The following is a 23,795-nucleotide window of genomic DNA, read 5'->3' as shown; positions in this document are numbered from 1 at the left end:
ATATTCAATAGCTTGGACCTTAAATCCTACTGAATAGCTCTTAATCTTCTTCCCTTTATGCCATTTCAAATGATTGAAATCAGCCTCCTCCATTTTGAAAATGATGACAGGTGAAGTGTCACTCGTGACGTGACGAGTTTGACCCGGTGGAAATTCTAGACATGTGCTAATTAAAATAATATTTTGCGGAACGAGTTTGACCCGGCGTTAATCCTGAGCCGGCGGTAATGCTAAGCATGCGCTAATTATTTTACGAAAGGAGTCTGACCCGGCAGTAATTCTAGACAGGTGCATACTTTATACCCGGCGGCAATTCAAGGAAATACAGTTTAGAGTATACTGTACTTCTTCTGCAGCCGAGTAGTCACAAGAAGGATCACTAGCGCCGGGTCGAGGAAATACGGTATACATCCAGTCTGAGTAAAAAAATATTGAGATATATTTTTTCGTCCATACCGCCCCGCCCTTATTCAAACAGTGTTACTGTTCAAACGCTGTGGCCACAAATATGAAATATTCCTGTTAAATGAAACATCCGCATCATTTCGCCGGCACCTACCTCCCAGGTGAGTCCCCGTTCTCGTCGAACCAGATGTCCTCGCCGGAGACGCCGGCAAAGGAGGTCTTCAGCAGGAAGTCCAGCAGGTGGCTGCCGTCCACGGGCTTCATGTGGTCGCAGAGACCGCCGTGTCCGTCAGGGCACAGGTTGGCGTGCATGTCGTGAAGGCCGTGGGCCATGGCGTAGATGGCGTTGATGACGAAGCCCATCTTGCTGTCTTGGACGTAGTTGTCCTGCAGGCGCTCCTGACCTGCCGCACACCGGAGACCACGTCCTGATTACAAAGATCTGGGAAATGATCACTGACAAAAGTGCTTTTAGTAAAATATATTTTAGGGATTTAACGGGAATTGATTTTTTTTAAAGATGTGTAGCGAAGCCTGATTGTTTCATTATTGGTATGTGTATACGTGGGGTGGAAGAAATGACTTTTATTTACTTATTTTCTTTTATTTACATCACACCAAAGAGGGAGGAGACAGATTTTTCTTATCACAGTTGGTGCTTGTAATATACACACTTTCCCCAAATGACTGGGAAATAAGCAGGAGATATCAATCAATCAATCAATCAATCAATGTTTATTTATATAGCCCTAAATAACCAGTGTCTCAAAGGGCTGCACAAACCACATCACAAACCACAATGACATCCTCGGTAGAGCCCACATAAGGACAAGGGAAAACTCACCCCAGTGGGACGTCGGTGACAGTGACAATGATGACTATAAGAAACCTTGGAGAGGACTGCATATGTGGGCAACCCCTTAATTGAATGATCAAAATTAGCTCAAATACTAGTGTGAAACTTTAGTGTGCTAAGTATCAAATGCAAACTATGGTATTCAAAATGAAAGCACATGTTCATATTTTTTTGGGCCTGCTTGTATGCGTTTGAATGCTAAACAAGAATGTTAAGAAGCCCCTGATTCAAGCGATCAAAATTAGCTTGAATGCTAGCATGAAAATAAGCATGCTAACGTAAGCATGGTTTACAGGAAAAATTGTTTTACGCAGAGCTGTACATCTTATTCAGAATGAAAGCACACGTACATGCTTTTATGGGCCTGTTTGTATGTGCATGAATGTTAAAAAGGTTAAAAAAAAAACCTGATTTAAATGATCAAAATTAACTTTAATACTAGTGTATAAAATTAGCACGCTAATGTTAACATAACAGGAAAGTTTAGTGCCAAGCTATACATCGTATTCTAAATTAAAGCAAACATTCATGTTTTTATGGGCCTGCTTGTATGCGCATAAATGTTAAAATTATTAAGAACCCCTGATTTAAATGATCAAAATTAGCTTGAATTGTCATGTAAAACTTTAGCACGCTAATGTTAGCATGATAACAGGAAAAGTTAACGCCAAGCTATAAATCTTATTCAAAATGAAAGTACATGTTCATGTTTTTATGGGCCTGTTCTTATGTGCATGAAGATTAAAAAGTTTAAGAACTCCTGATTTAAATTATCCAAATTAGCTTGAATTATCATGGAAAACTTTACCACGCTAATGTTAGCATGACAACAGGGACAGATAACGCCAAGGTATACATCTTATTCAAAATGAAAGCACATGTTCATGTTTTTATGGGCCTGCTTTTATGTGCATGAAGGTTAAAAAGTTTAAGAACCCGTGATTTAAATGATCAAAATTAGCTTAAATGCTAGCGTAAAATGTTAGCCTGCTAAAGTTAGCATGATAACAGTGACAGATAACGCCAAGATATACATCTTATTCAAAATGAAAGCACATGTTCATGTTTTTATGGGCCTGCTTTTATGTGCATGATAATTAACAATTTAAGAACCCTAACTTAAATGATCAAAATTAGCATAAATGCTAGCGTAAAACCTTGGCCTGCTAAAGTTAGCATGATAACAGGGACAGATAACGCCAAGCTATACATCTTATTCAAAATGAAAGCACATGTTCATGTTTTTATGGGCCTGCTTTTATGTGCATGAAAGTTAAAAAGTTTAAGAACCCCTGATTTAAATGATCAAAATTAGCTTAAATGCTAGCGTAAAATGTTAGCCTGCTAAAGTTTGCATGATAACAGGGACAGATAACGCCAAGCTATACATCTTATTCAAAATGAAAGCTCATGTTCATGTTTTTATGGGCCTGCTCTTATGTGCATAAAGGTTAAAAAGTTTAAGAACCCCTGATTTAAATGATCAAAATTAGCTTAAATGCTAGCGTAAAATGTTAGCCTGCTAAAGTTAGCACGATAACAGTGACAGATAACGCCAAGCTATACATCTTATTCAAAATGAAAGCTCATGTTCATGTTTTTATGGGCCTGCGTTTATGTACATGATGATTAAAAATTTAAGAACCCTAACTTAAATGATCAAAATTAGCATAAATGCTAGCGTAAAACCTTGGCCTGCTAAAGTTAGCATGATAACAGGGATAGATAACGCCAAGCTATACATCTTATTCAAAATGAAAGCGCATGTTCATGTTTTTATGGGCCTGCTTTTATGTGCATGAAAGTTAAAAAGTTTAAGAACCCCTAATTTAAATGATCAAAATTAGCTTAAATGCTAGCGTAAAATGTTAGCCTGCTAAAGTTAGCATGACAACAGGGACAGATAACGCCAAGCTATACATCTTATTCAAAATGAAAGCGCATGTTCATGTTTTTATGGGCCTGCTTTTATGTGCATGAAAGTTAAAAAGTTTAAGAACCCCTAATTTAAACGATCAAAATTAGCTTAAATGCTAGCGTAAAATGTTAGCCTGCTAAAGTTAGCATGATAACAGGGACAGATAACACCAAGCTATACATCTTATTCAAAATGAAAGCGCATGTTCATGTTTTTATGGGCCTGCTTTTATGTGCATGAAAGTTAAAAAGTTTAAGAACCCCTAATTTAAACGATCAAAATTAGCATAAATGCTAGCGTAAAATGTTAGCCTGCTAAAGTTAGCATGATAACAGGGACAGATAACACCAAGCTATACATCTTATTCAAAATGAAAGCGCATGTTCATGTTTTTATGGGCCTGCTTTTATGTGCATGAAAGTTAAAAAGTTTAAGAACCCCTAATTTAAACGATCAAAATTAGCATAAATGCTAGCGTAAAATGTTAGCCTGCTAAAGTTAGCATGATAACAGGGACAGAAAACGCCAAGCTATACATCTTATTCAAAATGAAAGCGCATGTTCATGTTTTTATGGGCCTGCTTTTATGTGCATGAAAGTTAAAAAGTTTAAGAACCCCTAATTTAAACGATCAAAATTAGCTTAAATGCTAGCGTAAAATGTTAGCCTGCTAAAGTTAGCATGATAACAGGGACAGATAACGCCAAGCTATACATCTTATTCAAAATGAAAGCGCATGTTCATGTTTTTATGGGCCTGCTTTTATGTGCATGATAATTAAAAATTTAAGAACCCTATTTTAAATGATCAAAATTAGCTTAAATGCTAGCGTAAAACCTTGGCCTGCTAAAGTTAGCATGATAACAGGGACAGATAACGCCAAGCTATACATCTTATTCAAAATGAAAGCACATGTTCATGTTTTTATGGGCCTGCTTTTATGTGCATGAAAGTTAAAAAGTTTAAGAACCCCTGATTTAAATGATCAAAATTAGCTTAAATGCTAGCGTAAAATGTTGGCCTGCTAAAGTTAGCATGATAACAGGGACAGATAACGCCAAGCTATACATCTTATTCAAAATGAAAGCACACGTTCATGTTTTTATGGGCCTGCTTTTATGTGCATGAAGGTTTAAGAACCCCTAATTTAAATGATCAAAATTAGCTTAAATGCTAGCGTAAAACGTTAGCCTGCTAAAGTTAGCATGATATCAGGAAAAGTTAACGCCAAGCTATACATCTTATTCAAAATGAAAGCACACGTTCAGGTTTTTATGGGCCTGCTTTTATGTGCCTGAAGGTTTAAGAACCCCTAATTTAAATGATCAAAATTAGCTTAAATGCTAGCGTAAAATGTTAGCCTGCTAAAGTTAGCATGATAACAGGGACAGATAACGCCAAGCCTTACATCTTATTCAAAATGAAAGCACACGTTCAGGTTTTTATGGGCCTGCTTTTATGTGCCTGAAGGTTTAAGAACCCCTAATTTAAATGATCAAAATTAGCTTAAATGCTAGCGTAAAATGTTAGCCTGCTAAAGTTAGCATGATAACAGGGACAGATAACGCCAAGCTATACATCTTATTCAAAATGAAAGCGCATGTTCATGTTTTTATGGGCCTGCTCGTGTGACTGTTAAACAAATAGCCCAAAGCAGCACATTTACCTGAGCAGTTCCTCACATAATTGGGGTTCTCCTGCGGGTGACCCGGCAGCCGACACTGGAAGCGGTGCTGCCAGAACTCGGGGAACCACGGGTTGCGGCCGTTGGTGGCGAGCTTGAGTTTGAGGAAGTAGCGGTCGAAGGAGGAGACCTCGGCCGACTGCAGCTTGACCGTGATGCCGCCCAGCGCCTCCTGCTCATATCCCTCCACCACCTCCATCCGGTCAGCCCAGCCGTCGCTGCACACACAGGAAGACCTCGGTCAAGGTCTGACCAGCCAGTCAGACTTGTGTTCCCAACTCCATTTTCTTATATAATTAGGAACTAGCGTCTGTTTCTATTTGGTCCCAGAATCCTTTAGACCAGGGGTCAGCAACCTTTTTGAAACCAGGAGCTACTTCTTGGCTACTGATTCATGCAGAGGGCTACCAGTTTGATACACACTTCAATAATTTGTATTTCTGTTCATCATTTTTTTTCCTTTTACGGAAATTTTTTTGTAGAGAATAAATGAGGGAAAAAAACGCTTAATTGAATGGTTTAAAAGAGGAGAAAAGAGGAAAAAAATGAAAATTAAATTTCGAAAAATAGTTGATCTTCAATTCCGACCCAAAATTCTACTGAAAAAATGAAGAGAAAAACCAGCTAATTCGAATCTTTTTGAGGCGGTTTAGCTCGGTTGATAGAGCGGCTGTGCTTGCAACTTGAGGGTTGCAGGTTCGATTCCCGCTTCCGCCATCCTAGTCACTGCCGATGTGTCCTTGGGCAAGACACTTTACTCACCTGCTCCCAGTGCCACCCACACTGCTTTAAATGTAACTTAGATATTGGGTTTCACTATGTAAAGCGCGTTGAGTCACTAGAGAAAAAGCGCTATAAAAATATAATTCACTTCACTAATTCACAAAAAATTAAAAAAATTATTTATGGGACATTACTAGTAATTTTTTCTGATTAAGATACATTTTGGAATTTTGAGGACATGTTTTAAATAAGTTAAAATCCAATCAGCACTTTGTTAGAATATATAACAAATTGGACCAAGCTATATTTCTAACAAAGACAAATCATTATTTCTTCTAGATTTTCCAGAACTAAATTTTTAAAAGAAATTCAAAAGACTTTGAAATCAGATTTAAATTTGATTCTACAGATTTTCTAGATTTGCCAGAATATTTTTGGGAATTTTTATCATAACAAGATTAAAGAAATATTTCACACATATTCTTCGTCAAAAAAACAGAAGCAAAAATTAAGAATTAAATTAAAAATGTATTTATTATTCTTTACAATAAAAAAAAATACTTGAACATTGATTTAAATCGTCAGGAAAGAAGAGGAAGGAATTTAAAAGGTAAAAAGGTATATGTGTTTAATAATTCTAAAATCATTTTTAAGGTTGTATTTTTTCTTTAAAATTGTCTTTCTGAAAGTTATAAGAAGCAAAGTAAAAAAAAAAAAAGAATTTTTTAAACAAGTGAAGACAAAGGCTTTAAAATATTTTCTTGGATTTTCAAATTCTATTTGAGTTTTGTCTCTCTTAGAATTAAAAATGTCCAGCAAAGCGAGACCAGCTTGCTAGTAAATAAATACCATTTAGAAAATAGAGGCAGCTCACTGGTAAGTGCTGCTATTTGAGCTATTTTTAGAACAAGCCAGGGCGACTCATCTGGTCCTTACGGGCGACCTGGTGTTGGTGACCCCTGTTTTAGAGGATTATCCTATGAAGGAAATACGCCCTTAGATAGCTTCGGGTGCAGATAGAGTGGTGACTTTTGCCCCTAGGACATTGGAGGACTTAAAAGGAAAGGTAGCAGTTGGATTTGAGGAGAAAGTGTACAGACATTAGCAACATCTGGTAGGAAGCCCTCACAAGTAGGAGTAGAGGATAGTGGGCCGAGGTCAAACAGAGCAGAGGAAATAGATTGTCTGGCCAAACAACAAATCAGGCTTTGTCCAAACTGGTCAGCTCCAAGACTAGAGTTACAAAGAGTGGGGGTCCTCATGTAAAAAGGTATTTAAGTCCAGTGGTCCAGTCTGAGGCTCGCTGAAAGAAATAAAGCTTTTTGTTCGACCATTCCTCGTTGGCGCCTCTATGGGTCTACCGAAAATGTGAGCTGGGTCAAAAGTATACGTACAGCAAGGTTAATATTTGCCTGGCAAGTTTACCTGCAATACGGCGCTTTTGGTAGCCATCCACGGCGATGGGTAGGTTGTGAGTTCAAACCCCGGCCAAGTCATACCAAAGACTATAAAAAAAATGGGACCCATTACCTCCCTGTTTGGCACTCAGCATCAAGGGTTGGAATTGGGGGTTGAATCACCAAAAATGATTCCCGGGCGCGGCCACCGCTGTTGCTCACTGCTCCCCTCACCTCCCAGGGGGTGATCAAGGGTGATGGGTCAAATGCAGAGAATAGTTTTGCCACACCTCATGCGTGTGTTTCAATCATTGGTACTTTAAGTGGAACTTATATTGCACCACACATTTTCAATGGGAGACAAGTCTGGACTACAGGCAGGCCAGTCTGCTGAAATAAGCAGGGGCGTCCATGATAACGTTGCTTGGATAGAAACAAATGTTGCTCCAAAAGCTGTATGTACCTTTCAGCATTAATGGTGCCTTCACAGATGTGTAAGTTACCCACGCCTTGGGCACTAATGCACCCCCATACCATCACACATGCTGGCTTTTACACTTTGCGCCTAAAACAGTCTAGATGGTTCTTTTCCTTTGGACGACACAACATACACCGTTTTCAATAACAATTTGAAATGTGGACTTGTCAGACCACAGAACATATTTCCACTTTGCATCAGTCCATCTTAGATGAGCTCAGGCCCAGCGAAGCCGGCAGAGTTTCTGGGTGTTGTTGATTAAATCACTTTTGCTTTTGTTTTTATTTACGATTTAGTGCCAACTTTACTGGTTTTGGGGTTTGTAATTAACAAACTAGCTATTAGTTGAGACTTCTACCTATCATTTTGAGCAATTAATGACTTTGTATTTATTCTAACAACTTGTGTTTGCTGTCACAAGCTGGTCAACCTCTGCTGGAAGTAATCCATATAAAAAAAGCACATTTTCTTAAGTCAACGGGAATAAGCGGTAGAAAAAGGATGGATGGAACTTCCTGCCTGCTCACGTCTAAGCCAGCATGACTTTGGAATCTTTTCAAGTTGTGTGTGATTTAAAGCCATCATTACCTCAGAGTCTTGCGGCCACAGGGGGAATAATTTGTGTTGCAATTAAAGCTGCTTCAGAGACGGGAACAGAGGAATAAGAAAACAAAGTAGGTCATGAAAATGTAGGGCTGGGCCGTAAAACAATAACATAGTCATCATTTCCATAGTTAAATAAGAATAAAAGGGCAAAATAATGTTACACAGACGTCATTTCCTGTCACTAAACTTTCTCATTTTCACACTGTTTTGTTACACTTTATTACACTTTTTTTTTTTTTTTTTTACATATTCCTTATGGTTGTACCTTCATTTTAAAAACCTAAGTGTCCAATGTGATTTTACTTTGATTGTTTTCCATGCTTGTGTTGACATTTCCTTTCTGCCCTGATAGCAGCGGGGATTATAATCAGAGGAAGCTTCCATTTGATATCAAATTTTTTTTTTTTCCTCCGGCTCTTTATTTTCCATAGGCCACAAAAAATAGTGATAATGATCAATATTGCCCGATATAACGTTTAAAAAATAATTACTGCATTGCACGAATGTCTTTCCATAGGAATAAAAGGGCAAAATAACTGCGAAGAGGTGGCTACTTGTCAAGGGTGTACTCCGCCTTCCGCCCGATTGTAGCTGAGATAGACACCAGCGCCCCCCGCAAGCCCAAAGGGAATAAGCGGTAGAAAATGGATGGATGAATGAAAGGGCAGAACTGTCACAGTTATTTGGTGTCGAACCCCAAGATGCAGAGAAGGAGGCAGGCTATCGGTAAGTATACATGATTTAATTAAATACTAAGACAAAAACAAAAGGGTACAAACTAAGGGTCTTTAGCATAGAAGCTATCAAGAAACAAAAAAGGACCTAGCGTGGAAGCTAGCGGGTAGCAAACAGGAAAAACTGGAAATGGCTAAAGCTAACAGAAACAGCTTACCGCTACGACGACCAGGACAAAATGTAGCACAACAGGTATCAGCTGAAACAAAACGACACGACGTGCGACATGTGGCAAGGACAACACAAATGGCAATACAATACAATGATCCAGCAACTGACACAAGACAAAGCAGGTACAAATAGGAGCGGCCTGATTGGCGACATGTGTGGCCAGGTGCCAATCAGCCACAGCTGAAGAGGAACACAGCACTCAGGGAACAAGACAGGAAGCTGACAAAATAAGAGAACTAAAGACAGGAGATACTAAACACAGAGGAAACAGACCAATGCAGAGGAAAAAAACTAAAACATAAACAAACTGTCAGGGGAAAGAAAGCCTGACAAAAATAATGTTACACAGCCGTCATTTTCTTGCACTAAACCTCCAGAAAACAGTTCTTTCCCAGGTTTCTCATTTTCACACTGTTTTGTTACACTTTATTACACTTTTTTTTTTCATATTACTTATTGTTGCACTTTCATTTTAAAAACTTAAGTGTTCAATGTGATTTTACTTTGATTGTTTTCCATGCTTGTGTTGACATTTCCTTTCTGCCTCGTTAGCTGGGGGGATTATCAATCAATCAATCAATGTTTACTTATATAATCAGAGGAAGGTTACATTTGATATCGGATACATTTTTTTCCTCCGACTCCTTATTTTCCATAGGCCACAAAAAAAAAAATCCTGATTATCAGTATTGCCTGATATAATAATGTTTAAAAAATAATTACTGCATAGCACAAATTTCTTTCCATATTTAAATAAGAATAAAAGGGCAAAACAATGTTACACAGCCGTCATTTCCTGGCACTAAACCTCCAGAAACCAGTTCTTTCTCAGGTTTCTCATTTTCACACTGTTTTGTTACACTTTATCACACTTTTTTTTATTTTATTTTTTTTACATATTACTTATTGTTGCACTTTCATTTTAAAAACTTAAGTGTTCAATGTGATTTTACTTTGATTTTTTTCCAAGCTTGTGTTGACATTTCCTTTCTGCCTCGTTAGCTGGGGGGATTATAATCAGAGGAAGCTTACATTTGATATCGGCTATATGTTTTTCCTCCGGCTCTTTATTTTCCATAGGCCACGAAAAAAAAAATCCCGATGATTATCAGTATTGCCTGATATAATAACGTTTAAAAAATAATTACTGCATAGCACAAATTTCTTTCCATATTTAAATAAGGATAAAAGGACAAAATGTTAAACAGCCGTCATTTCCTTGCACTAAACCTTCAGAAACCAGTTCTTTCCCAGGTTTCTCATTTTCACACTGTTTTGTTACACTTTATTACACTTTTTTTTTCATATTACTTATTGTTGCACTTTCATTTTAAAAACCTCAAGTGTTCGATGTGATTTTACTTTGATTGTTTTCCATGCTTGTGTTGACATTTCCTTTCTGCCTCGTTAGCTGGGGGGATTATCAATCAATCAATCAATGTTTACTTATATAATCAGAGGAAGGTTACATTTGATATCGGATACATTTTTTTCCTCCGACTCCTTATTTTCCATAGGCCACAAAAAAAAAATCCCGATGATTATCAGTATTGCCTGATATAATAATGTTTAAAAAAGAATTACTGCATACCACAAATTTCTTTCCATATTTAAATAAGAATAAAAGGGCAAAATAATGTTACAAAGCTGTCATTTCCTGGCACTAAACCTCCAGAAACCAGTTCTTTCTCAGGTTTCTCATTTTCACACTGTTTTGTTACACTTTATCACACTTTTTTTTATTTTATTTTTTTTACATATTACTTATTGTTGCACTTTCATTTTAAAAACTTAAGTGTTCAATGTGATTTTACTTTGATTTTTTTCCAAGCTTGTGTTGACATTTCCTTTCTGCCTCGTTAGCTGGGGGGATTATAATCAGAGGAAGGTTACATTTGATATCGGCTATATGTTTTTCCTCCGGCTCTTTATTTTCCATAGGCCACAAAAAAAAAATCCCGATGATTATCAGTATTGCCTGATATAACGTTTAAAAAATAATTACTGCATAGCACAAATTTCTTTCCATATTTAAATAAGGATAAAAGGGCAAAATAATGTTGCACAGCTGTCATTTCCTTGCACTAAACCTCCAGAAACCAGTTCTTTCTCAGGTTTCTCATTTTCACACTGTTTTGTTACACTTTATTACACTTTTTTTGTTTACATATTACTTATTGTTGCACTTTCATTTTAAAAACTCAAGTGTTCAATGTGATTTTATTTTGATTGTTTTCCATGCTTGCGTTGACATTTCCTTTCTGCCTCGTTAGCTGGGGGGATTATAATCAGAGGAAGGTTACATTTGATATCGGATATATATTTTTCCTCCGACTCCTTATTTTCCATAGGCCACAAAAAAAAAAATCCCGATGATTATCAGTATTGCCTGATATAATAACGTTTAAAAAATAATTACTGCATAGCACAAATTTCTTTCCATATTTAAATAAGAATAAAAGGGCAAAATAATGTTACACAGCTGTCATTTCCTTGCACTAAACCTCCAGAAACCAGTTCTCAAGTTTCTTATTCTCACACTTTAGCGATACCAATGATTATGTATATTGCCCGATATAAAACATTAGTATCGTGATACCATTTTCCAGCCAGGCTTGTGAAAAAGTAAATAATATGCTGCACTTAGGGTTTATTTAGAGGGCAAGCAGAACTAAATAAATGATCAAAAAGAATGAGCCAGTGCCTCCCACCAGCTCTCATTGTTTTATTTTTCATGCGGGCTCGGCCCTACAGACAACAAAAGTGACAATGCTGGTCGGGCGTCTCCGGCCATCTGCTTCTCCATCACACTCCCTCGGCCCAACACCCGCAACGTGCCAAGAACAGGCAGCTCTGACGCCAGCAGCATACAAATATATAATCATATATTTCATACACCAGCCAGACATCTCCCGAGCGGAGCTAATTCGGGGAAACAGGGCAGTGAAAAAAAAAATCCTTTTTTCCCACAAGTAAATGACAAAGTTGTGACCGGAGGCGGCGTTTAACTGAACATTTTTCCTTTGTAGAACAAGTCACCTTGACCCAGAAACGGAAAGAAAACACTTCTTACGCTCTAACAAACCACCCCCCAGTCCCCCTTTATCCTCCGCGGAGAAGCGGGAGAAAGAAGAGGTGAGCGCAAGTTTAAGCTTTGGAGATGAAAACATGGCAGGCAGCTCCAGGGACACTTCATTAGGCACCACTCGTGCACGGAGAGAATGAGAAAAAAGGTGCTTTTTTTTTGTCGTCATGGTGACAGAGTCCACTTACTGTACAGTAGCTATGGAGAGTACCCTATTTTCCCGACTGTAGGGCGCACCAAACTATAAGGCGCACTACCGATGAACGGGTGAGTCAGGTCTATTTTTATACAAAAGGCGCACCGGACTATAAAGCGCATTAAAGGAGTCTTATGATTTATTTTTCCAAATGTAAAATACTTCATTGTGGTCTACATAACATATAATGGTGGCTCTTTGGTCAAAATGTTGCATAGATTGTCATGACGAGGGAGTAGCAGCTTGCTGCGGGGTTTGTTATTCCGGGATGCAAACGGACTACTCTGGACCAGGCGTGAAGGTAGGAACATGTATAATATCTTCTCTCAAAAAGGTAGAAAAAAAACGGAAACAAGGCTGATCGCACTTGGAGTTAAAGTAAAATACTAGCATAAGCTATGGCCTCGCAAGAAAGAAAAATGGTAAATGGTAAAATAGTAAATGGTTGTACTTGTACAGCACTTCCACCTTCACACACACATTCACACACTGATGGCGGGAGCTGCCATGCAAGGCGCTCACCAAGACCCATGAGAAGCAAGGGTGAAGTGTCTTGCTCAAGGACACAACGGACATGACAAAGATGTTAGAAGGTGGGGATGAAGCTGTGGCATGAAACAAGTAACCAAATTATGGCATGAACAAACAAAAACTTACTTGGCAAGCAAACATGACATGACACACACAATCATGAAACTATGGCATGAAAAGAGCGTGAAACTATGGCATGAAAAAAAGTGTGAAACTGTGGCATGAAAAGAGCATGAAAGTATGGCATGAAAAGACCGTGAAAATGTGGCATGAAAAGAGCATGAATCAAGCGTGAAACTATGGCATGAAAAGAGCGTGAAACTATGGCATGAAAAGAACGTGAAACTATGGCATGAAAAGAACGTGAAAATGTGGCAAGAAAAGTGCTTGAAACTGTGGCATAAAAAGAGCGTGAAACTGTGGCATGAAAAGAGGGTGAATGTATGGCATGAAAAGAGCGTGAAAGTATGGCATGAAAAGAGCGTGAAAGTATGGCATGAAAAGAGCGTGAAACTATGGCATGAAAAGAGCGTGAAAGTATGGCATGAAAAGACCGTGAAAATGTGGCATGAAAAGAGCATAAAACTATGGCATGAAAAGAGCGTGAAACTATGGCATAAAAAGAGCATGAAACTATGGCATGAAACGAGCGTGAAACTATGGCATGAAACGAGCGTGAAACTATGGCATGAAACGAGCGTGAAACTATGGCATGAAACGAGCGTAAAACTGTGGCATAAAAAGAGCGTGAAACTGTGGCATGAAAAGAGCGTAAAACTGACATGAAAAGAGCGTGAAACTATGGCATAAAAAGAGCGTGAAACTGTGGCATGAAAAAAGCATGATGCTGTGGCATGAAAAGAGCGTGAAACTATGGCATGAACAGAGCAGAAACAAAGTAGTGTGAACTAAGCATGAAAACTAGCAATGTCGCCAGGACGACTAACTGGCAAAACAGGCTTAAATAACTGTCTCTGATCAAAGCAGGTGCGTGATCTGAACACATGAGGCAGGTGGAACTAATGAGTCGTCATGGAAACTAAAACAAACAAGAGTGCACACAAACAGGAACTAATGGAGTCCAAAACTAACAAGAAAATACCAAACAACATGATCCAGACCACAGATCATGACATGGATGATGTTTTACAGACCATCTTCAAGTCGCTTTCTGACAGTCGCTTCAGGATGCTAAGTTTTGTGGGCGGGTCTTATTTATGTGGCTCACCTTCGGCAGAGTCTTCTTTGTTGTAGCGGTGTAGCGTGCAAGGACGGAAGTGGAAGAAGTGTCAAAAGATGGAGCTAACTGTTTTAATGACATTCAGACTTTTTCTCAATCAATAACAGAGCAGCATCTCTTCATCCGTGGCTCACTGGAGCAACAACGACGCCCAGAATGTGTCCAGCGAAAAAATGTCTGACCGGAACTCTCTAATTGTCAGAATAATTGTATCGAAGTTATCACAAATCTTTGTGTTTCAATGAGTTCCCGGCGATCAGTCAATAGCTTTGATCTTATCAATCAAAAGGCTTGTAAAATTCCACCGTGTCGGATGGGAAGCGACATGAAGGTGTCGGTTTCTGCGATGTATTGTAATCCATAGGAAGATTTTGTCTTGACTCGAGATCTAGCAGGACCTGACCTCCCTCCAGGCATCTTTTCTTTGAACTGTTTTGTATCCAAAGACGACGGCTGTTTCCGACCCCCCCCCCCCCCCCCCCCTTTAGAAACAGCTGTTGCCAGGTAATCAAATAAAAGATCTTTCGTCAGAGCGTGGTGGAAGACTGTACAAAAAGTACAGCCCAGACGTTTCTCCTCAATTAGTTAAATTAAATTTTGTCTCTGTTTACTTCCTTGCTTCTTATTCTGTTTAATAGATGTCATCAGTGTTTGAACCTGACTCTAATAAATAAAGTTCCTTGGGTGAATTATGTAAACTCACTACACCGGTATGTTTTAGTGCTTTCATGGCGAGTTTACTGACAGATATTAGTAAGAATGTGACGGCGCATGAGCACACTGTCATTCCCTCCGCTGCTGGAGCAGCAAGAAGCTCCGCCGAGCCCTGCTCAGACGGCGGCCACGCGCCTACACGGCCGCGGGTAATCTACATTCAGCGCACCTGGTGATGATGAGCCTCAGCGGTATAAAGACCAACGCAGCAGCCGATCCAGCGCTGGAACGTAGTTATCTGTTAACATATTATTTCTCGCCTCAGAAGTGAGCTGTGTGCCTCACTTTTCTGGACCCTGACTGCCTCCCTCGATCCTCGACTTCCCTCGCTTTGGACCCGGACCTCCGGACGCTTCTCTCCAGCCCCACGGACCTCACGCTTGAAACACTTCTGCGCACCGTGGGCCACGCCCACATGCGCTCTCTCAGCTGACAGCAAGACCACACAGCTACAAGCCTGCAGATGATTGCCTTACACACCTGGGATTGATAAGGGCGAGCTGCTTAAGAGACCAGTGGACCCAGGGATCCTCGCGGGAACTTAGTTCTCAGATGGTGAAACTACTCCTCCTTGTGTTTTCCCTGATCCCTGCTTCTCCTGCTCTTCCCACAGTGTTGTGTCACCACCGCTGCTTCCCTCCTGGCCCCCGTTTTGCCTTCCTGGATCCTCGACCTCTGTTTTGGACTCGCTCTCCTGCTTTTGACCCTGCTTCCGCCATGGACTTCCCAGCCTGCCTCGCCCCTGTCTACACACACTCCAACACTTTGGTAAGACACTTCAGTTAATTATTGAACACTGCCACCTGGTGTTAGTCTGCCGTCACCTCCCTTTAGTAACCATAAGAGGTTCTTGGTCAAAACAAGTATATCACGAGACAGTTTTTGAACAGCTCCTAGAGATACGGTAAGGAGGTTATTAATTTGTCTCTTAATACAAAAGCAGTTGTTTTTTTTCTTCTGAATTTATTTAACTGTTTTTTTTTTTGGCATCACAATTTTATGAACTACATTTTTTTTTCACATTAAATTATCCTTACAATTTGAAATCAAAAATGTGTGTTCAAAAACAGTTTTTTAAAATGTGTTTTCAAATTTAGTGTGTAAGGAATCTGTGGAAACATTTTCAAATGCAGAAAAAATTGAGACTTCAAAAGTCAAAACTTAGTTGCGATTTAGGTTACATTACAAAAGCATTTGTACAAAGTGTTAATACTGTAAGTATTGCACTTATTACACACCAGCGCATCTTAGTTGTAGTTTTCACTACCAAATTTGGAGGCGCTGAAATGGCCATGTAAAATGGCTAATGCTAATTAGTAACATGTATATGGCATATCCAATGTTAATTAGCATCAAGCTAGCACGTTTGTTTAAATCTTGTGTAAATTATGTTGACATTTTGGGTGAATTTGTGTCTTTATTACAAAAAATTTTTTTTTCTCTAACCAAATTTATTTAACTGTTTTTTTTTTTTTAATTATTATAATTTTGTGAAGTAAATGTTTTCACATTAAATTATCCTTACCATTTGTAATCAAAAATGTGTTTGAAAAGTATGTTTTTAAAAATGTAGTGTGGAAAAATTAATTGGAAACATTTCCAAATGCAGGAAAAATTGTGGCTTCAAAACTCAAGACCTAAAAAAAAATGTATGCACCGAATTTTAAAATGGAAAAACACAATTTCAAGCACACAGCTTTTGCTTACAAATTAGAATTATGCTGGCAATTTTATTGAATAAATATTTGTGATTACAATTTCAAATAAAAATAATCCAGTTTGTTAAAGTACGGTCTTTCAAAATTCAGTGTAAGAAAAATTAGGTGCAGAAATATCAGTTGCTTAAAACTCACTTACTTCCTGTAAATAAATGAAATTATCAAACTGAAAAAAGTGACTTTGAATGAAATAAATAATTGAAATTAATTAATAGAAAAATTATATAATTTAAAAAAAAAAAAGCAAAATGTAATACATTTCCTCTGACTCATTTTCTTGTCCCAGGGGAACTTCATCAATCTTTTTTGCCACTTGTGCCAGCTTTTTTTGAAACATGTTGCAGGCATCAAATTCCAAATGAGCTAATTTTTGCAAAAAATAAAGTTTTCCTATGTGAACATGAAATATCTTGTCTTTGAACATAGATTGAAAAGGATTTGCAAATAATAGAACATTCAGTTTTTATTTACCATTTACACACTTTGCAACCTTCACTGGTTTTGGGGTTTGTAAAACGTCACATTTCCGCCTAGCAACAAGAACCAGGAAGGGGAGCATTTCTTTTGATCGACCTTTCTGCAATTGTTAATTAAATGTTGAAGTTTTACTGGTTGAACTGAACTGCAAGTCAGCGGCAGGTTTGAAAGGAAACCAAACCCGTGGTCACGACGCTCACTTGCCAGCACGGCTCCTTTGGGGAAAAAGAACTTGTGCAAACCTGCCAATTAGGAGGAACTCTCCGGCCACGCCCAGCCGCCTCATGGCCATGAGCAGGCCTCGCACCGTCATGCCCTCGCAGAAGCAGACCACCACCCTGGCTTTGGGCAGACGCTGGCGCAGTTTCCACAGCAACCTGTCGAACTGCTTCTCCCCGGCGTTGCTGTAGATCTTGTCCGAGTGCGACAGGCAGAGACCTTCCAGCGCCGCCAGCTCCTTAAACACTTCCATCCCGCTCTCGCCGTAGTTCCCTGCACCACACCAAGGAAGACTTGAACAGGATCAAACCAATCAAGACTTGAACAGGATCCCACCAATGAAGATTTGAACAGGATCACACCAATAAAGACTTGAACAGGATCAAACCAATCAAGACTCGGACAGGATCACACCAATCAAGATTCGAACAGGATCACACCAATGAAAACTTCAACAGGATCACACCAATGAAGACTTGAACAGGATTACACCAATGAAGACTTGAACAGGCTCACACCAATGAAGACTTGGACAGGATCACAACAATGAAGACTCGGACAGGATCACACTAATGAAGATTTGAACAAGATCACACAATGAAGACTTGAACAGGATCACACCAATGAAGACTTGAACAGGATCACACCAATGAAGACTCGAACAGGATCACACCAATGAAGACTTGAACAGGATCACACCAATGAAGACTTGGACAGGATCACACCAATGAAGACTTGGACAGGATCACACCAATGAAGACTCGAACAGGATCACACCAATGAAGACTCGGACAGGATCACACCAATGAAGACTTGAGCAGGGTCACACCAATGAAGACTTGAGCAGGGTCACACCAATAAAGACTCGAACAGGATCACACCAATGAAGACTCGGACAGGATCACACCAATGAAGACTCGGACAGGATCACACCAATGAAGACTCGGACAGGATCACACCAATGAAAACTTCAACAGGATAACACCAGTGAAGACTTGAAAAGGATTACACCAATGAAGACTTGAACAGGCTCACGCCAATGAAGACTCGGACAGGATCACAACAATGAAGACTCGGACAGGATCACACTAATGAAGATTTGAACAAGATCACACAATGAAGACTTGAACAGGATCACACCAATGAAGACTTGAACAGGATCACACCAATGAAGACTCGAACAGGATCACACCAATGAAGACTCGAACAGGATCACACCAATGAAGACTCGGACAGGATCACACCAATGAAGACTCGAACAGGATCACAACAATGAAGACTCGGACAGGATCACACCATTAAAGACTTCAACAGGATCACACTAATGAAGACTTGAACAGGATCACACCAATCAAGACATGAACAGGATCACACCAATGAAGACTTGAACAAGATCACACCAATGAAGACTTGAACAGGTTCACACCAATGAAGACTTGAACAGGTTCACACCAATGAAGACTTGAACAGGTTCACACCAATGAAGACTTGGACAGGATCACACCAATGAAGACTTGAACAGGTTCACACCAATGAAGACTTGAACAGGTTCACACCAATGAAGACTTGAACAGGTTCACACCAATGAAGACTTGAACAGGATCACACCAATGAAGACTTGGACAGGATCACACCAATGAAGACTTGGACAGGATCACACCAATGAAGACTTGGACAGGATCACACCAATGAAGACTTGGACAGGATCACACCAATGAAGAATTGAAAATGATCACACCAATGAACACTTGAAAAGGATCACACCACTGAAGACTTGAACAGGATCAAACCAATGAAAACTTGAACAGTATCACACCAATAAAGACTTGAACAGGATCACACCAATGAAGATTTATTCTACTATGGATAGTTTTGACAAGAACTCCTCAAATCAGCCCACTACCTATAATACAAGCTTTTAAAAAATAAGATCATTGTCTCCCAAAACATTATTAGGTAATGAGGTCATTAGAGACAACAATCTTAACGTCATTGGTCTCAGCGAAACCTGGCTCAAACCAGACGATTTTTTTGCCCTGAATAAGGCATCATTTCCTAACTACTGTATAAGAATGCACATATTGCCTGTCCCCTTAAAAGGGATGGGGGGTCGCACTAATATACAATGAAAACCTCAACCTTACCCCCAACCGAAGTAATAAATATAAATCATTTGAGGTGCTTACTATGAGGTCTGTCACACCGCTGCCTATCGACCTGGTTGTTATCTACCGCCCCCCAGGGCCCTATCTGGACTTTATCAGTGAATTCTCAGAGTTTTTCTCTGATCTAGTGACGCACGCCGACAATGTAATTATAATGGGGGACTTCAATATCCTTATAAACTAACCCATCGGAACCGCCGTGTGTGGTGTTCCAGACTATAACTGATAGCTGTGGTCCTACACAAATAATAAATGAACCCACGCATCGCAAGGGTATAGATCTAGTGCTTGTCAGGGGTGTCAGCACCTCCAAAGTTATATACTTTTGTGGAGGCTAGAACCAGTTGTTCATGTTTACATTCTTTATACTTCACTACACGAACTTGTTACAATTTACGAAACATGTTCCAGAACCGGTTAAGTTTGTAAATGGAGGTACGTTGTTCAAGAACTGTGAAAGACAAACGGTCCTTCTGTTCCAGTTTCTGCCTGGCGACAAGGTAAGCTATCTGCTCGCTGGTTACAAGGCTAGGGCCTTACCTTCTGTGTGGACGGCAGAAACGTAGGTCCAGTTGTAGCGTTTGACAATGTCCAGAAGAGCCCGGGCCTGCAGCGTGTCGGACGGCACCACCCTGAGGAAGTACTTGAACAGCGTCTTGTCGCTCAGGTCGATGCTGGTGGCCGAGTAGGCGATCTGCGGGATGTTGAACAGTTGCAGAAGGTTCTGCACTTGAATGGCCACCGAGCTGGACCCGGGCCCGATGACCCCTACGATGGGCTTCTTGGTGGGCGGGGGCTGGGCGGAGGGCGCCCCGTCTAAACACCACCTGGCACCCTCGCCCTCGTCCCGGATGGAGATGAGGGAGTCCCGTATGAACTCGATGCTCTGCTCCAGCGCCACGGAGGAGTGCCAGCAGGAGTCGCGGATCTCGCAGCCCAGCGTGATGTTGGGCAGCAGGCGAGGGTCCGAGTTGATGCGGTCCAGCGTGTGGAACATGGCCTCCACCCTCTGGATGCCGTACTGCTCGCGTACTTCGCCGCACTTCCTCTCCGCCACCTTCTCGGCCGACGGCTGGTGGTGGACGGAGAAGAGCGCCCCGATGATGATGTCGCCGTCCATCCTGGCCACCAGGCGGGAGGCGGAGCTTGGCACCGCCGACCTCTCGTACTTGGAGGAGACCACCAAGGCCTGGAGGAGCAGGAGAGGAAGGCGGGACACCCGCAGGGCCGGCAGGGGGCTCATGTTGGACTTTGTACCACAGGTTCAGGGCTCATCATGGAGGTCCATCGAGGCTTTTGATCGAGAAGACAACCTGCAAGTGAAACAAGGAGCTTTAAATATTATAATATTCCTGCTCTTCATAATAGAAGGTGAATGAAAGTGGGACTTGTGCAGAGTGACTCGTGCATTACATCAGGCCCGACTAGCTGGCTGCCTAAATGGGCTGATGTACAGTCAAATGTGACCAACTGTCCATATGTGCACAATATATGACCTAATATGCATATACTGTAAATAGTACCTAATGTGCACATATGTAGTACCTAATATGCACATGTAGAGTAACTAATGTGCATATAGTACCTAATATGCACATGTATGGTACCTAATATGCATATAAATAGTACCTAATATGCACATGTACAGTAACTAATATGCATATAGTACCTAATATGCACATGTATAGTACATAATATGCATATAGTACCTAATATGCACATGTATGGTACCTAATATGCATATAAATAGTACCTAATGTGCATATATATAGTACCTAATATGCACATGTATAGTAACTAATATGCATATAGTACCTAATATGCACATGTGTAGTTCCTAATATGCACATGTATAGTACATAATATGCATATAGTACCTAATATGCACATATGTAATTCCTAATATGCACATGTATAGTACATAATATGCATATAGTACCTAATATGCTCATGTATGGTACCTAATATGCATATAAATAGTACCTAATGTGCATATATTTATAGTACCTAATATGCACATGTGTAGTAACTAATATGCATATAGTACCTAATATGCACATATATAGTACCTAATATGCACATGTATTCCACCTAATATGCATATAAATAGTACCTAATATGCACATGTGTAATAACTAATATGCATATAGTACCCAATATGCACATGTATAGTACATAATATGCATATAGTACCTAATATGCACATGTATGGTACCTAATATGTATATAAATAGTACCTAATGTGCATATATTTATAGTACCTAATATGCACATGTGTAGTAACTAATATGCATATAGTACCTAATATTCACATGTATAGTACCTAATATGCACATGTATAGTACCTAATATGCACCTATACAGTACCTAATATGCACATGTATAGTACCTAATATTCACATGTATAGTACCTAATATGCACCTGTACAGTACCTAATATGCACATGTATAGTACATAATAAGAACAACTTTTCTCAAGCAGCTATTGCAAGGAATTTAGGTATTTCATCATCTACGCTCCATAATATCATCAAAAGGTTCAGAGAATCCAGAAAAATCGCTGCACGTAAGCGGCAAGGCTGAAAACCAACATTGAATGGCCGTGACTTTGGATCCGTCTGGCGGTCGTGCATCAAAAAAAGCGACATCAGTGTGTGAAGGATATCACCACATGCCCTCAGGAACACTTCAGAAAACCACTGTCAGTAACTACAGTTGGTCGCTACATCTCAAAGTGCAAGTTAAAACTCTATTAGGTAAAGCCAAAGCCATTTATCAACAACATCCAGAAACGCCGCCGGCTTCTCTGGGCCCGAGCTCATCTAAGATGGACTGATGCAAAGTGGAAAAGTGTTCTGTGGTCCACATTTCAAATTGTTTTCGCTCTACCTTCCACCTTCAACATATTCCACTCATCCTGGACATTCTAACTATCATTTTTCTCAAGTTTATTAAAATTCCAGGAATTCACAGAATTCCCGTTTTTTTTTTCAAACACTATTTTCACCCTTTTTTCTGGCGACTACTCCTCCCACATTTTTAAACCCACGTCAACTGTTCCACCGTCAAGTCATTCCTCTTAATCAGGACTGGAAAAATTCCCAGTTTTCCCGAAATTCCAGGAATTCCTTCATACCATTTTTCAATGAAAAATGTTACTACTTCACACATTTCTCCACCGATTTGAAAAATTCCAACACCAACAATTTTAACTTATTCAGAACATTCAAGTATTTTTTTAACATTTCCCCCAAAATTCATGCTTTTCCCTAAATTCCCGAATTTCCATAAAATTCCCAATGAAATGAATGGGACACAATTCTTGCATTTTTCATCTGATTTAAAGCCTTCCAATTCCAAAATACTCAGCCTTTTCAACATTGTGTGTTCTCTTTCAACACTTTTTTAAAATTCCCGGTTTTCCAAACATTGCAGTTTTCAGTCAGGAACATTTTTCCCATTCAAAAATAATTGTGCATTTTTTAAAAACTTCCACAATTCCCACATTGTTTAAACTATTCAAACTATTTCACCTTCAACACATTCCACTCATCCTAAACATTCAAACAAACATTTCTCCACGTTCAGCACATTTCCAGGAATTCCTGTTTTTGTAACCCCATTTCCAACATTTTTCCATTGACTACTCCTGTTCCTTTTTTCATCCCATTTCAACTGTTCCACCATCAGAACATTTTTCTTAGTCAGGAAAAAACAACAAGTTGGTTTAAAAACTAGAAATATTCAATTTTTTCCCGAAATTCCAGGAGTTCCATTTCTCAATGAGAAAACTGGTAGTACTTCAACATTTCTTGACCGATTTAAACAATTCCAACACCGACCAAATCAGCTCATTCATGCTCCTAATTTAAATATTTTTTCCAGAATTCCCAAATTTCCAGGAAGTTCCTTTTGAAATGAATGGGACATTTGTCCAAGTTGCACAATTCCCACATTTTTCAAGCTATTCAAACAATTCCACCTTCCACACATTCCACTCATCCTAAACATTCAAACAAACATTTCTCCACATTCAGCAAATTTCCAGGAATTCCTGTTTTTGTAACCCCATTTCCAACATTTTTCCATTGACTACTCCTGTTCCTTTTTTCAACCCATTTCAACTGTTCCACCATCAGAACATTTTTCTTAGTCAGGAAAAAACAACAAGTTGGTTTAAAAACTAGAAATATTCCAATTTTTCCCGAAATTCCAGGAGTTCCATTTCTCAATTAGAAAACTGGTAGTACTTCAACATTTCTTGACCGATTTAACAATTCCAACACCGACCAAATCAGCTCATGCATGCTCCTAATTTAAATATTTTTTCCAAAATTGCCTATTTTCCAGGAAGTTCCGTTTGAAATGAATGGGACATTTGTCCAAGTTGCACAATTCCCACATTTTTCAAGCTATTGAAACAATTCCACCTTCAACACATTCCACATTCTAAACATTCAAACTAACATTTCTCCAC

At 39.5% G+C, this 23,795-nt stretch overlaps 1 protein-coding gene across 1 annotated transcript in view; it reads right to left on the bottom strand.

Annotated features, from left to right (window-relative positions):
• grm1b (glutamate receptor, metabotropic 1b) overlaps positions 1-23,795 on the bottom strand; it is a 46,645-nt gene that overhangs the window by 15,847 nt on the left and 7,003 nt on the right. Inside the window, exons 3-6 of the mRNA XM_061893811.1 lie at positions 19,859-20,631; positions 17,177-17,426; positions 4,846-5,081; positions 560-809 (exon numbers count right to left, since the gene is read on the bottom strand). Of these exons, the coding sequence (XP_061749795.1) occupies positions 560-809; positions 4,846-5,081; positions 17,177-17,426; positions 19,859-20,561 (1,439 nt within the window). The 5' untranslated portion in view covers positions 20,562-20,631. The remainder of the gene's footprint in view (positions 1-559; positions 810-4,845; positions 5,082-17,176; positions 17,427-19,858; positions 20,632-23,795) is intronic.

The sequence above is a fragment of the Nerophis ophidion genome, linkage group LG03 (assembly GCF_033978795.1).
Source record: "Nerophis ophidion isolate RoL-2023_Sa linkage group LG03, RoL_Noph_v1.0, whole genome shotgun sequence".
NCBI classification, from domain to species: Eukaryota; Metazoa; Chordata; class Actinopteri; order Syngnathiformes; family Syngnathidae; genus Nerophis; species Nerophis ophidion.
This window is presented reverse-complemented; position numbering and strand designations above follow the sequence as displayed.